A 15,083-nucleotide genomic window follows, 5' to 3' on the forward strand; every position below is an offset into this window, starting at 1 on the left:
GGGGCGGGCCCAGGAGTCCGGAAGTCCGGGGGCGGGCCCAGGAGTCCGGAAGCCCCAGGAGTCCGGAAGTCCGGAGGCGGGCCCAGAAGTCCAGGGGCGGGCCCAGGAGTCCGGAAGTCCCGGGGCGGGCCCAGGATTCCGGAAGTCCGGGGGCGGGCCCAGGATTCCGGAAGTCCAGGGGCGGGCCCAGGAGTCCGGAAGTCTCGGGGCGGGACCTAGCGGGGACCCGCCGGTTGTGGGGCAGCGGGTGTTCTGTCGCCGCTTCACGAGGCCGGTCTTGCTTCCTGACTTGACCCAGGGTGGGAACACCGCAGAATCTTGGATGTATAGACACCGCGGCTGGGGAAGGGCACCACCTCCAGCCAGGGCCCTGCCAGGTCTCTAAGAGCGACACGCGGACCGCAAGAGCTCTGGTCTTCGTCAGTGATATGAAAGCCAGTGCTGCGAATCCCGCTTTCTTGCAGATGAGGGACCAGACCCAAGTTAGCATGGCTTTCAGGAAATAGCTGCGATACTGCAGTCACTTATAAAATCTAACTTGAGACACCAGTCTGGTTTGGGCATACAAGCTGAGAAAGGAGTAATTCCTAAAAGGGAAACATTACAGGGGGAGGCACTAAGAATGAATGAAGGACATAAAATATCAAGGCTCAGACCTGAGGGCATAACCAGCCAAAAAGGAAATGGGCAAAGCCTCAGAAACCTGGATCCTATTTTCACATATACCGCTATATATGTGCGAGCCACATGACCTCTCCGGACCTCCATTTACAGAATGAGTTGGGAAATGATCTCAAAAATCACGTCCAAACCTATCACTCTACAGACGTGAATAAACAGAACAATGCGGTGACCTCTTTGCTGTATTACACATTTAAACGAATTTTCAAACTCAGGTTGATCCTCTTTAAACTTGTTGAAGGATGTACCACTGAGTTACAAAAGACTAGTTTTTAAAAGGTCTTTTAAACTATTTAATTTAGGAAATTGCATTTTCCCCTGTGTTTGCCTTCCTAAGGATTAAGAGTATGAGAAACACTTGGTAAGGGAATGTGTTTTCTTTAGCAAATCTTTGGGGAGTTAGTAATTATTCCTGTCTGTGGCTGCCCAAGGGATTGCTGGGGGTCATGTGTTGTCTCCAAAGCTAAATCTTTGATGTTACAGGGCCCCTGCTGAAGAGAGAGCCCTGTTTTCTTTCATTCTATGTAATGAACCGAGATGTAGAAGCTAAAATCAGACTTGTACTCCTGCAACACCTTCCACTTGGTATAAGGATGGAAGCACAGTCCATGCAGAAAGCAAACTTAGACCACCACCAATTTTATTGTTTACCATTATTCTGACATGTTACTATGAACTCAAAACATTAAGGCTTTCTGTTTTTATAACCTTACAAACTGCAAAATATATACACACTTAGGGTTCTTGTAAAGCTTGGCATAGCTAATTTTTCTAATTGCAATGCTAGTATTTCCTATCTTTTTCTCTACATACCTTAAATATATCCAGACCAGGGAGTCTCAGCCGTGGAACTATGAAACACATGGGGTGGGATAATCTTTTTGTTGTGTCCTGTGCATGCAGGGTGTTTAGCAGCACCCCAAAGCCTCTATCCACTAGATGCCAGGAGCATCCCAGCCATCCACCGATGGTACAACCAAAAATGTCTCCAGACACTGCCCAATTTCCCCAGTTGAGAACTACTGTCTAACCTCAGATACAAAGCCTATCCTCAAGTACTTCTGCAATGATAACACTGTAATCTTTAGTGTTTCCTTTTTTGTTTTCTTAACCAATAAATAAGTCTGGCCAAACAAATGGATAGCTTAATATTTTACCTTTTCACACATACTCTCCTAAAATTGGATTTTTTGGGCCTTAGCCTTAGGTCTAAGCAGTAACTCATGTACTATGGAAATAGGTCTGTGCACAAAGTGGTAAGAGATATACATCCTTGAAAAAGTGTAAAAATGTATGTAGATAACACCATAAATAATCCACACAATTTGACGAGCATTTATTAAACACCTACTGTGTGCTCGGCACCGTACTAGGCACTAAGGGGTGCAGAGATACAATGTAAAATTATTATTCCTGCTCTCAAGCAGCTTACAATTTTGGAAATAAATACAAATGTGAAGCTACAATACAGACTGCTAGGAAATAATTACAAAGCAACATGGAGCACAGCAGAAACTCAAAGGATCAGTGCTGAGGCAAAGGGAGGTGTCAGTGTGAAGTGAGGTCAGACAGGGAGCACTCATTCAGAAGATAGGAAGGAAACTAGGCTTTGAAGGGAGGGATGAACAGGAGCTGGGGCCAAAGCAACCTAAGCAAAAGGAATAGCATGGGAAAGGCACAGAGGCTAGGGCTTCTAAGACAGTGGTGGAAGGCCACAGGAAGTGTGAACGTCAGGACTGATATGCTGGGCAATGAGGCTGAGGCAGATTAAGCATGGAGGGCAAGGTAACGGAGAACTTGGAACGTCACGGTGCTGATCAGAATTATCTGCTGGGTTTTCTTGAGTGACAGTGAGACATCATGAAAATGGAGTTTGAGGAGGGTCATCTCGGATGCAAACAAGGTGGGGATCTCGGGAGCAAGGAAACTGGAAAGGACGAAGTACAATAACCTGGGCCCCAGGTAACACAGGTCTGCATGGAAGACTACAAAGGCATGGCAGAAATGTAAACGACCTAGATTCAAAAAGAAAACTAAGAATTCCAACAATGTAGCAAGATCTTGGGCATGGAGAGTGGAGAGCAGAACAAGACTAAAAGGCCAACTCCACGACTGGGATAAGAATCAAAGGGCAGTGAGTTTGTTCAGGGTCAAGGAATTAGCGATGATGCCTATTTAAAAGGAAAATGGGGGTTGGGACAAGAGTGATGAGTTCTATTTTCAAATCCCAAGTTGTATAGGGAGCTGTAGAAAAGTCCACAGGTCGAAAGACGACACAGGGTGGGAAATATTAAGATACTGAAATACAGAAGGTTAGTGTTGACAATCAAAATGGATAAATGAGTAGTTTAAAAAGTGGTGAATAAAATGAAGATATGGGGGTTATTCTTAGTGCAGACTAGGAGAAAAAATGACTAATAAAGAAAACCTAGAAATTGGAGAAAATGACCAAAAAGGATTCCACAAAGCCAAAGCAGAAGACAAGTCTTGAGACACGGGAAATTCAATAGTATGAACTACAGATCAAGAAGGACAAGAAATAAGAAAAGACGTTAATATTTATCCACTGGTGACTCTGAGGACATTTCAACAGAGTGCTGAGTACAACAGCCAGTTAAGGAGAAGCTTTAAGAATAGATTAATGTGGGCCAGCCGAGTGGCGCATCGGTTAAGAGCTAGCTTGGGATGCCAGCTCTGAGCAGCAGGGCCCCAGTTCGGATCCCACATGAGGGCCAGTGACGCTGTGCCCTCTACAGCTATGATGCTGAACAACAGCTCGACCTGGGGCTGGGCTGTCGTGAGTCGCTGGCGACGGCGTAGGCTGCAGTCCCCTATTGCAGTGGGCTGCCATAAGCTACCGTGTGTGGTCGGCAGCCAGCGTGGGCAGCTGGGAGCCGGTGTGAGCTGCCAAGAGCCACCGTCCAGTGACTGGCGACCGATGTGCCTCACCTGGGAAGAGGGCAATGATCATACCAACATGAGCCAGTGAAGCAATGTCCTCCACAACTAGACTGAAGAACAAAAGGACAGCAACTTGTCTGTTCCCCTCTCCCGAGTCCCCAACACTGTTCCCCTCCCCCAATTCCCCAATAAAATCTTTAAAAAAAAATAGATTAATGAGGACGTGGATTGAACATGGATGACACGTTAAAAAAAACCCATGACTGCTAGAATAGAATGGCTAGAATAGAATGGCAGAAGGAACTGGGTAATAAATGAAACGTTTTCCACATTTGATGCTGTAGATGAGCTTACTGTTGTCATCCTAATATCCCATCCGTCTGGCCTGATGCATGGAGATCTCATTTCCCTCCCAGGGGCAGTTTAGAGAGAAATGTATTTGAATCTGTAAGTTATTGCTTTATCATCCCAGTTACTCTTTTAAACATGTTTTACTTACACAAGTTAGTTTTCTACTACTACAAAGCATCAAACTATCAACATTAAAGGTGTAATTATAAACCAAAATGGCATTTTCAACCAATCTCCCAGTAATGGTAATGGACTTGCTACTGCACATCCCGGTCCCTGGCACCTCCTGTAACTAGGGGTGCGTAACTGTGAAACAGCGGGCCAGGGTTAGGGAGTTCATCAGGGAGACAGCAGCACAGTGCTCGGCAGTTCAGACTGTGCAGCTTAGCTCTGCTCCCTCACGTACAGCTGTACCATCCTGGTCAGCTCGGTCAACTCCCTATTATAGGGAGTTATAGACAGTTTCGTCGTCTATAAAATGGGGGATATAACAATATCACAGCTTAACAGAGTTTGGTACACAGCATGTGCTCAATAAACACCAGCCAATATTCTCTAGAGCCGCAGAACCAAGAGAGTGAAGCTAAGTGCTCCGTGTGGGAGTCAGACACCACATCCTGACACTGCCACCTCGCTCAATGGAGGAAATCTTGAAGCCTCAGATGCGTCTGCTAGGACTATGCTGAATGGCAGCAGAGTTATGGAAGAACCACTTTTATCTTTCCAGGTCCTAAAAGGAGAAGCTGAGGATGGGAGAAGACAGTACTGGTGGACAGTTCATTTCAGATTAAGAGCATAAAAACAGAACCTGCAGGATAAAGGAACTTGGTGCATGATAGTTAGCAGCTCAAAACAAGGTCCCACAGAACGACCCACAACAGCCTAAGGGTGAGAACTGGAGACCACGTATGGACTTCCCCCCATGAGCCATGGAGCCTTTCCTATCGTCTTCTCTACGTGGCCATTTCTGTAGGTGTGCTGTCAGCCATGACAGTCAGTCTTGTCTCACATTCGTCCAGTAAAACACTGATCTTTCTGGTCCTGTCTTCTTTCCTCTGAGTTTCTACCAGATGCTTAGTAATATTCTGAGATTTAAGTAATCTGGCTACACTTGACTGAGTCAAGCGATGTTAGCTGGTACATTTAGTCATTTCAAATGTTGTTCTGCTCAGAACTTTCCCTTGAATAGAAGACCAGCATTTCTCTGGACCACATGGGAGAAGGGTGTGTGTGTGTGTTTGTGTACGTGCATGTGCGCGCACACACACACACACTCCGACAACATACCCATCCTATGTAATGTCTGCATTATATGTATCTTACAGAGGGTAAGGCACAACTGAAGCAGAGAGCAAGGATCTAGAGACAACCAGATTTATTAGTTTCTGGTTACTTGAAAGTTCAAGTACAAAAGAATTAGGAATGGTGATCTATAGGGGAGGAGGGAGGGAGAATAAGCACCATTTTGAAGAAGTTGACCAAGGAAACCAGGATGACAAATGACAGGAGGGTACCAATAACTCAACAGGTCTAGATAACCTTGACGGTGTCATTGGTGAAGGTGTGCCAAAGGGGGTAGAGAAAGGGTGTTAAAGGGAAGGAATTTATGATCCAAAAGGTGGACCTCTATGATGTAGGATTTTACGACTGATTTTTAAAAACATCAATTGCAAAATAACTTAATAAGTGTTGTCCCTGTTCAGAATATTCACAGTGTGAAGTTACAGAAGTTCTCTTGGAGTTTTCATCAGAAGGTATGTTCTATTCTTCTGAACAGGATTAACGGAATCAATTAATTCCAACTATGAAAGGTGACTCTGGAAATAGGCAAGTTACTCAATTTCAAATCTGGTGAACAAGTGGGTAATCAAAGTCAGAAATGAGATGTGACTCAAGAGTACTATAGTGTTTTCGTGCATGGTTTAGTAAATGGGAGTTCTGAGTGTCCCCAAAATGTGGGACAGTGGTAGCACTACCGGAATAGTCACAACTGCCCAACTAAAAGGGTGTGCGAGCTCTAGCATGTGACTGTAGACCAGCCTCATTGTTTCATGTCCCTTGGTGGTTCACTAAAGCCTCAAAGATGGGATACACTCCTGGTGTTGATACGTTTAATAGTCTGCTGGACTGCTGACGAAGCTCACCAGAATTCAAAACGAGGACCTGGGAGGTGAAGTACTTGAGAGATAACCACTGTGGATATAAAAAACCAACGGCAAGAAACAGGGGTAATGATGCATGAGGTGCTGAGGCCCCCTAAAGAGGGGCCAGGGTAATGACAAGAATGACAGGCCATCCAGTCGGGGGATTTGTGCAGAGAGCTCAGAAGCTGAGCAATCCTATGATGGGCCAACAGGACTGCGTACACGCTCGATAAGGATGTCTATGTCTTCTTCAAGTCCCCATCTCCACTGTCTCCCACATGATGCCACAAGTAGGTGAGCATGAACACCTCTGTGGACCACAGCACAGTAGGAAGGTGGACAGGAGAGCCAGTGTCACCAGCAGAAGGTACAGCCCTCCAGACTCCAGAGCGGGGGGCTTCCTCCACTCACCTTTCTCTGCACACTCCCACAAGCATCACTAAGGTGTCCGCTCCCTGCTGACGCGGGCTCTGGGCCCGGGGTGGTGAAGGGGACATGTGGATGCTCAGTGACTCAGTGGAGTCAGTGAGGCGGGGATGTGAAGAAAAATACTGGAGTGCTGTTAAAAATAAAGCATTCTGAGTCTGCGTGGGAATATGTATTTCCACTATCAAGAATGTTAGGATAAAAGAAAACACACACTTAAACATAAACACATCAAGTGCCTGTAAAAACTTCCCTAGAACTAGGATCTTAGAAAGCTAAGTACAAACTGAGTCTCTCACACAGAGGCTGCTTCAAACTCTAAAGCAGCTTCTTAGATCAATCAGGGGCACAAGTGCACCTTCGGGGAGGAACAGGCTCACAGGAGAGGGGAGCTCAGAGAACTAGAGGCGGCCTCTCGCAAACGTACAGCTACTCACCCAAAAGGCAAAGTTCAGTGCTTCGGCCGCACAAGCAACTCGCCCTAATGCTGTTTCAGCTTCTAAAGGCTACACCAGGCCACAGGAGCACCGCTCCGTCAGACACCTCCCGAGGCTGTCACGCCAATGAATCTGCATCAAGGCACTGGGCCCAAACTACTGAGAGCCGCTCTAACTGCCACCACTCCTGGCTCTGACCCTACGGAAGGTTGCAACGATGACAGACTTTCTGCCTTTTTACTATACTGAAAGACCTCTCACCAGCATGTGGTTTCTCAAATACTGAATAACACCTAAACTACGACTCAAGTTCTTCCCTAAACTCCTGCGGATTCAGATTTTTCTCCACTGTGGACTCTCTGATGTCGAATGAGACTTGACCTCTGAATGAAGGCTTTCCCACACTCGTTACACTGATAGGGCTTCTCCCCTGTGTGAATTCTCAGGTGCTGAATGAGGCCAGTGTTCCCATTGAAAGCCTTCCCACATTCTTTACATTTGTAGGGTCTCTCTCCGGTGTGGATTCTCTGGTGTTCAATCAGGCCTGACTTCTGGCTGAAGGCCCTCCCACACTCACTGCACTTGTACGGCTTCTCCCCAGTGTGGCTCCTCTGATGGCCAATGAGATGTGAGCTCCGCCTGAAGGTCTTCCCACACTCGTCACACTCATAGGGCTTCTCGCCAGTGTGGATCCTCTGATGGCCAATGAGGTGGGAGCTGTGACTGAAGGCCTTCCCACACTCGTTGCACTCGTAGGGCCTCTCCCCACTGTGGATGCGCTGGTGCAGGATCAGGCCCGCACTCTGGCTGAAGGCCTTCCCACACTGACTACACTGGTAGGGCTTCTCCCCCGTGTGGATGCGCTGGTGCAGGATCAGGCCTGTGTTCTGGCTGAAGGCCTTCCCACACTCCTTACAGTGATAGCGCTTGACTTTGTTGTGGATATCCTGGTGGGAGAGAAGGGCTGACCTGTAACTGAAGGCTTTCCCGCACACAGTACACTGATAGGGCTTCTCCCCGGTGTGGATTCTCCAGTGGCGGACAAGGCCTGAGCTCTGAGCAAAGCTCTTCCCACATTCGTCACATTTATGTCGTCTCTCTTGGGTGGCATTTGCCCGCTGCCTCTCTACTCTGCTGCCCAGAAGGTCTCGGGCTTCTCCATGCTCCAGACCCCCGGTAACATCCCCATTGCATCTGGCAGCTGTCTCTCCACGTGGCTGGACTCCGGCAGATGCTACCTGTTTCGAAGCTAATTCCCGGTTCTCACTCCTGGTCTCACCACCTGAAATAAAAGCGTAATAAATAAACCTTAAGCCAGTGTCACCTCCTGTTCTTTATGTTAGGAGGAAGGAATCAAATACTGGAGAAAAGGAAAACAGCTGCAAGTACCTGCAAAGCTTCCATCTGTCTCCAGGATGCCTTCCTAAACTGGGGAAGGAGTGCCTCAAAAGAGAGGGTTATTGGGATGGGGACTAACGTGGGGAAGGGATCAGCCGAGGAAAAGTGGCAGTTGAGGAGTGGGAAGGAGTATGGAACTGCTAAAAGATCCAATGAGTGGGACAAACATGGGAAAAAGCCCCAACAGCCATTAAAAGGGAGGAGCACAACCGTTCTGAAATTGCTGTAAAGATCTTATGGGACCTGGGAGCAGAAGAAACGCATGAACTCAGAGAGCACTGAAAGATTCCAATGTCCAACTGGCAAACAGATCAATGCCCAGACACAAATGTAAGCTCAGTCAGTCCTGGACTGGAGATTGGAAGTTTCATTTTAGACCTTGAGATGTCTCAACACTGTTTCTCGGTTGGGTCCCGAGTTAAAACTCAACTGTCTTTCAGAAAAACCCACAGCTAAGTGCACATAACAAACAAACACACACCTTAAATGATAATAACTGGAGCTCTCCTTACCCAGGGAGAACATGTTTCTGTAATTCTCTGGCCTATTATCTCTACTCAGATCCTTCTGTGTTGCATCAAGAAGCCACTCCTCTCGAATTAGGGACACAGCCATGTCTTCAATCTTCTCCAGAGTCTGAAATAGAACAAGGTCCTCACTGGGGGACTATGGCTGTTCCACAGCTCAAATCCAGATTGTCTGAGATCCCGCAGGGTTGGAGCGGATCCAAAGGTGGGACGTACTGGGTAAAGGGATGAGAAGAGCTGGGATGAAGAACATGACCAGGATTACTGGGGGAAATCAAGGGCTGAGCTGTCTCCAGTCAAAGGAACCTGGGGCAGGCTCTTGGGTGAGTACTGCTACAATGCAGACAGGGGGTGGATGCTGCAAACACTACCAAGGGCAGCCATGTGGTTTCTGAGAAGGGCAACTCACCTGGAACCCTGCTGTTAGAAGTGTAGCTGTCATCTGGTCTCCAGGACTTCCTTTCTGGGAAGGGGTGGGACTCGGAGAAGTGGCTAGAGCTGCGAGAGAAGAAAGGAGCTAGGAATGAGGCCAGCCTTGCTCTGTGGTTGTGGGGGCCAGCAGATATGTGTGCCAGGGGTTGGAGGTGAACTGCTGGGGTCTTGGCTCTGCGTCCCTAACTGTGGCTGTCCACAAAACATCCACATGCCAATGTCCACCAGCCTGAATTACACGTCCAAAATATAAAGTGTACTGGTTTCCTGACAGGAATTGTGTTTTAGTTTCTTCTCTACCAGCAAACGTATATTCTGTCCTTGTGCTCGTTACAGTATTTCTCTAGGTCCCATTCTACCTCTATGAACAATACTGCCTTTTGGAAATGTCTGTCAGGACTGCCAGGACCTGCTTCCTCCAGATACCAGGTAGCACAATACCAAAATTGGGCAACAAGCCTTTGAATTTTAGACAAAAATTATACTATGTTTAATTAGAAAATGTTTCTAAGTTTCCTCTTTAGAAATATTAAAAACCCACTCATCTAGAACAAACTACTGTAAACCACATAAACGAAAAAATCAGAAATATAGGGCAAGTATGAGATGAGACTAGAACATCTTGTTCTCTAAGAAAGTAAGTTCTCGATGATGGGAAATATCAAAAGGATATAGGAGCCAAACGGAAGGGGCCTTCTCTGGCAAAGCTGAGGCAATTTAAGCATTAAAATAAAGACAGTAATAGAATATTTATGGAATAAAATAATTATTTATGAGTCCATACTGATTAGTAAAAAGAATAATAAAAAACTGGACAGGGGCCGGCCGAGTGGCGCGATGGTTAAGAACTGGCTTGGGATGCCAGAGGGCCCCGGTTCGGATCCCACATATGAGGGCCAGTGACGCTGAAGAACAAAAGGACAGCAACTTGTCTGTTCCCCTTCCCCCAATTCCCCAGCACTGTTCCCATCCCCCTAATTCCCCAATAAAAATATTTAAAAAAAAAATGGGGAGAAGGGAACATCTCAAGTATAATAAACAAATAAATGTAGGAGGAATGAGAGTTAGAAGAATTATCAGTTTGTAACTGTCTTAGTAATCACTGATTCAGTCAAGCAGCATCAATGAATACGAAACTATGTACTGTTTTAGCAACAAAACTTTGATGAGGACCAGGATATTTACACAGACTCAAGAGTATCTCCCCACAAACTATTTATTAATTACAAAGAGAAAAACAGTAACTTTACAACAATTAACCCAGCAAGTATAACCTTAACCAAGTCATCAAAGATACCATCACCAACACTTGAATGTAAACATGAGGAAACGTCACATAAACCCAAATTGCAGCCACTTTACAAAATAACTGACCTGTACTCTTCAAACATGTCAAGATCATGAAGGCAAAGAAAAGCTGAGGACTATTCCAAATTAAAGGAGACTACAGAGACATGACAGCTAACTGCAGAGTGCTGTCGTGGCCGGGACCCTGGACGACACTGCTGGGACAAAGGGCAAATAGGAACAGAACCATGGACTAGGTCAGTGTGCATCATTGAGATGCCTCCTGACAGGGACGAAAACGCCCTTGTTTGAGGAAACACATACTGAAGTATTTACAAATACAGTGATGTGCCAGTACCAGCAAAACCCCAAAAACACCTTGTTGGAAATACATCAGAGTGACAAGCATGTGTGAATACATACAAACCCCCAAATTCTATAATTTGCTCATGACTTACCACTGGGACCGACAGTCTGTATCTGAAGCCTGGATAAACACTGAAAGCAGACCTCATGACGGGTCTGTACAGAGTGGCTCTCCAGGACCAGACGGGGTGTCCCAGATGTCCTCCTTCCCTTCCTACACCCTCCTCGCCAGTGACATCTGGCTGCTCACCTCTGTCATGTGGCCCTTGGAGCCCTGGAGGTGCATGCTGGGCCGCCATAGGCTGCAGCTGAGCATCTGGTGCAGACCCTGAGCGTGTCACCTCCTCCCAGAGGACCCTGTGTCCATGTGCACGAGCCGGGACCTGGAAGCAATGGGACAGCTGCATCACAAAGGGTCCCTCTGAGAAATGAGGTGACCGATGCAGGAGGACCAAGAGCACATCTACAGGGACATGTGCTAAGGAAAGCAAGCAGCAGACCTCCTTCACTTCCCGGTGCAACACGGGGCTGTGCACCGCGGCCAGGGGCCTGAGGTGGAGGCGGAAGCAAAGTGGTGCTGTTCTAAGGGACACTGACAAGCGACAGGAAACCTGAGCTCTGGTCTCAGACCTGCCCATAACTTCTGGGCGCCTCTGAAAGGGTAACTGAAGCTCTACACATCAGCTTTGCATCTGGCAAACAGGGACAATAATACAGTGCAGGAATGCTGTGAGGATAAGAAATGGATTTATATCCTTACAAAAAAGAACTCGGCGAATACAAGCTCTACAACACTGCAGCTCCTTTCATCCTTCTCCAACAGCAACTCATGCTCTGCAGTTACTCTTCCACCACATCCTTCCACCCAGCCCCCAGGACCCCCACGTCGCAGAACGCACACCCTTCCTACTTACTGGCCGTCCTAGTATATCGATCTGCCTGTCCAGGTCCTCCAGGAGGGTCACCACCTCCTCCCCACTGTCCAGCTGATGCTCCTTAACCAGGGCCTGGAGCTCCCCGGGCAGGATGCTCAGGAACTGCTCCAGCACCAGCAGCTCCAGCATCTGCTCCTTGCTGTGCAAATCAGGCCGTAGCCACTGATGACACAGTGCCCGGAGCTGGGCCAATGCTTCTCGGGGCCCCGGTGCCTCCTGGTAGCAGAGCTGCCGGAAACGCAGGCGGGACAGCTCTTGGTCAGCGGGATGCTTCTCATGCCGACTAGGCTCCGGGGTCCAGCCGTGATCTTCCTCTACCTTGACGATCACAAGGTCCTCTTCAGGAGCCCGGTCTGCTGGGGATGGGGCTAAAGACTTTCTTGATTCTGCAGCCATGGAGGGCCGGAAAAACTCAGGAGCCTCGTTCTGTCACCTTTCTCTCCTTAAGAGAAGAACCTTCTGAGGGCCTCTTCTTTAAGGGTACTTATTGAAGAAGAGAAAATGACAGTGTTAGGGACGTCAGAGATCACATCATTTACTAAGATGTCTCAACAGGCTCCCTACCATGACACGGACTTCATGGCTCAGTCAGTTAAGAGATCCTCTCCACTCTTTCAGAAGTAACTCCTTACCTCCTCGTGCCAAACCCATCTGGGGAATAAGCCCCTGCCTGTTTTCTCTCCTCGGGAAGGGGAACGTAGGTAAACAAAGTCAGGAATGCATCTAACTGAAATTCTGCCTTTCACCTTGGATGGCCTTCAGAGCTGCCGCTTTTCTGTACTGTTTCTACACACTTCAGCTGTCAAACCTGTCCCTCGCTCTCAAAGGTTAGACTAATTTCCATACCCTCTAGCTCAAGGTACTGTTCGGAGTGTGTGAGGACTTTCCTCTTCTCCGCCTAACATTCATTACCCTGCCTGTGCTCCCCATCGCCCATGCTGTCACATGGCCAACTTTCTCTATTATGGACCTCATCTTGAGCTCTAAGATCTTCTCTGGAGCACGGGTCCCGCACCTCCAAGGAACCTGGATGCCCCACCAACACCTGTATCTTACTGATATAGACTCAAAGAACATTAGAGGACCATTATTTACAATACCTAACACAGAATGCATCTATATTTGTTGAAGAGTGAGGTACGGAAACAAGACCTGATGTCCAAGAACTTCAATTTCAGGGTCCATTTCTTTGTGGGGTATGTGCCTCTGGCTTTCATCTTTGGTATTAGACACATCTCTTGCCCATAGTCACAGTGGTAAGTGGTCTTTCTGCCCCTGGCTATGCTTTTATCCTATCTGTGTTCCACAAAGCTGCCTGTTGTGGTTTGAATTGTGTCCTCTAAAAACATATGTTGCAGGGTGGACTGGTGGCTCAGTTAGTTAGAGTGTACCCTCTGAGCAGCAAGGTTGCCAGTTCGATCCCCACATGGGCTACTTTGAGGTGTGCCCTCCTTAAGAAAACAAACAAATAAAGATGTTGCGGTCTTAACCTTTGTTACCTGTGAATGTGGCCTTATTTGGAAATAGGGTCTTTGCAGATGTGCTCAAGTTAAGATGAGGTTATACTGCAATCAGGTGCCAGGCAGCTTATCAAATATGGCTCGTACACTTTTAAGAGGAAGAGAGATACAAAGATCGACACACACAAAGAGAAGGCCATATGAAGACACAGAAGACAGCTAAGTGACTACAGAGGTAGAGACGAAGTCATACAGCTGCAAGCCAAGGAATGCCTAGGACTGTCAGTTAAAGACCAGAAGCAAGGAGACTATGGCCCGGCCCACATCCTGATTTTGGATTTCTGGTCTCTGTAACTGTGACATAAATTTCTGTTGTTAAGCTACCCAGTGATGCTTTGTTACAGGGGCCCTATGAAACTAATACACTCCTAGAGAGAATGTTTTAACAAATATGTAATACAACTCACCTCCTTAAAATCTTTCAACAGGGCACCCAACTGTTCAGCATGGTATGCAAGGCCCTTTCTGAGATGTGAACCTACCTAGCTTGATCTGCTATAAACTCACCTTCATACAGCCTTTTCTGTATGCAGCTTGGTCACACCTGCATTCTGCTGCGGAGCTCTATTCTAGCCCAGTGGTTCTCACCCTGGGGCAATTTGGCCCCTTCTCGCCCAGGGACATTTGACAATGCCTGGAAACATTTTTGGTTGTCACAACTGAGGGGAAGGGGTACTACTAGTATCTAGTGAGTAGAGACCAGAGATGGTATTAAACATCCTACAACGCAAAGCTTAGCCCCTTACGATCTGGCCCAAAGTGTCAACACCAAGGCTGATAAATCCTGGTCTAGCTGAAACCATTCAACTCTAACTTAAAATTCTCAGCTTCCCTGTCACCCTTTTCCACGAGGTCTTCTCTGTTCCCCCTACCCTGTACCGCCCCCACCCCCGCCCCGCGCGTCCCCAGGAGATTATAGTGCTTGTTCTTGCCGAATTATTTTTTACACTGTCCAAATCCTGGGTTTATCACACTGCATATAGCACAGCACATGTCTGACCATGGCCATGGTTTTCTTGCACATGCTTGTTTGTGGCAATGACCTTTTTCTTTAGTTAAGCAGGGAAGTTATATTACATGTTTGTATGCCACAAAGATCACAGCAACAGCACCGTGGACAATGGGTTGGAGAAAAACATAACCGAAGGCAGCACTATAGAAAACCAAGAAGAACATAACCAAAGGCAGCACACTCAAAAACAGTTAGCAAGAGACGCCAACATCGAGCCAAAAGCAGAGACCTATAATCCACAAGGGGAAAGAAGAGCTAGGCACTTAGAAGGAAAATCAGATTACATATGGTGCCTGACATGCGTCTTCAAAGCATGTCTTTCAGGGTATTTGGAGGGAAGGTAGGGAGAGGTTGGTTCATAGTGTCTACAATCTAATAAAAATACAGCAAAAAGTCCATAGGCACAAAAGTTTACATTCAATTTCAGCGGAGTTCCCAGGCCTGACACACATCCAAGAACCCCAAAAAGGTTAAGAACCCCTACTTAAAGAATGTGGAGAAAAAAAGGAAGATAATTTGAATATTATCTTTAAAATTAGACAAGGCTGGAAACAATAGTTTGGGGAATAAGCCACAGACAGGAAGAACCAAGGAGCAAGAGGTAAGGTTAAAATATGGTGATTGGGGGCCGGCCGAGTGGCGCAATGGTTAAGAACTCGCTTGGGA

At 47.0% G+C, this 15,083-nt stretch overlaps 1 protein-coding gene across 4 annotated transcripts in view; it reads right to left on the minus strand.

The window, feature by feature from the left end:
• Window positions 1-15,083, minus strand: part of ZKSCAN8 (zinc finger with KRAB and SCAN domains 8) — a 34,022-nt gene that overhangs the window by 8,842 nt on the left and 10,097 nt on the right. For 2 of the 4 annotated variants that reach the window (XM_019631224.1, XM_019631225.1), the window contains exons 2-6: window positions 11,865-12,368; window positions 11,201-11,333; window positions 9,275-9,363; window positions 8,851-8,974; window positions 4,021-8,222 (exon numbers count right to left, since the gene is read on the minus strand). In XM_019631224.1, the coding sequence (XP_019486769.1) occupies window positions 7,258-8,222; window positions 8,851-8,974; window positions 9,275-9,363; window positions 11,201-11,333; window positions 11,865-12,281 (1,728 nt within the window). In that variant the 5' untranslated portion in view covers window positions 12,282-12,368 and the 3' untranslated portion in view covers window positions 4,021-7,257. Of the gene's footprint in view, window positions 1-4,020; window positions 8,223-8,850; window positions 8,975-9,274; window positions 9,364-11,200; window positions 11,334-11,864; window positions 12,369-13,912; window positions 14,258-15,083 lie in introns of those variants that run through there. The other 2 variants (XM_019631226.1, XM_019631227.1) reach the window with 2 other exon arrangements.

This window comes from Hipposideros armiger, unplaced genomic scaffold (assembly GCF_001890085.2).
Source record: "Hipposideros armiger isolate ML-2016 unplaced genomic scaffold, ASM189008v1 scaffold_988, whole genome shotgun sequence".
NCBI lineage: Eukaryota > Metazoa > Chordata > Mammalia > Chiroptera > Hipposideridae > Hipposideros > Hipposideros armiger.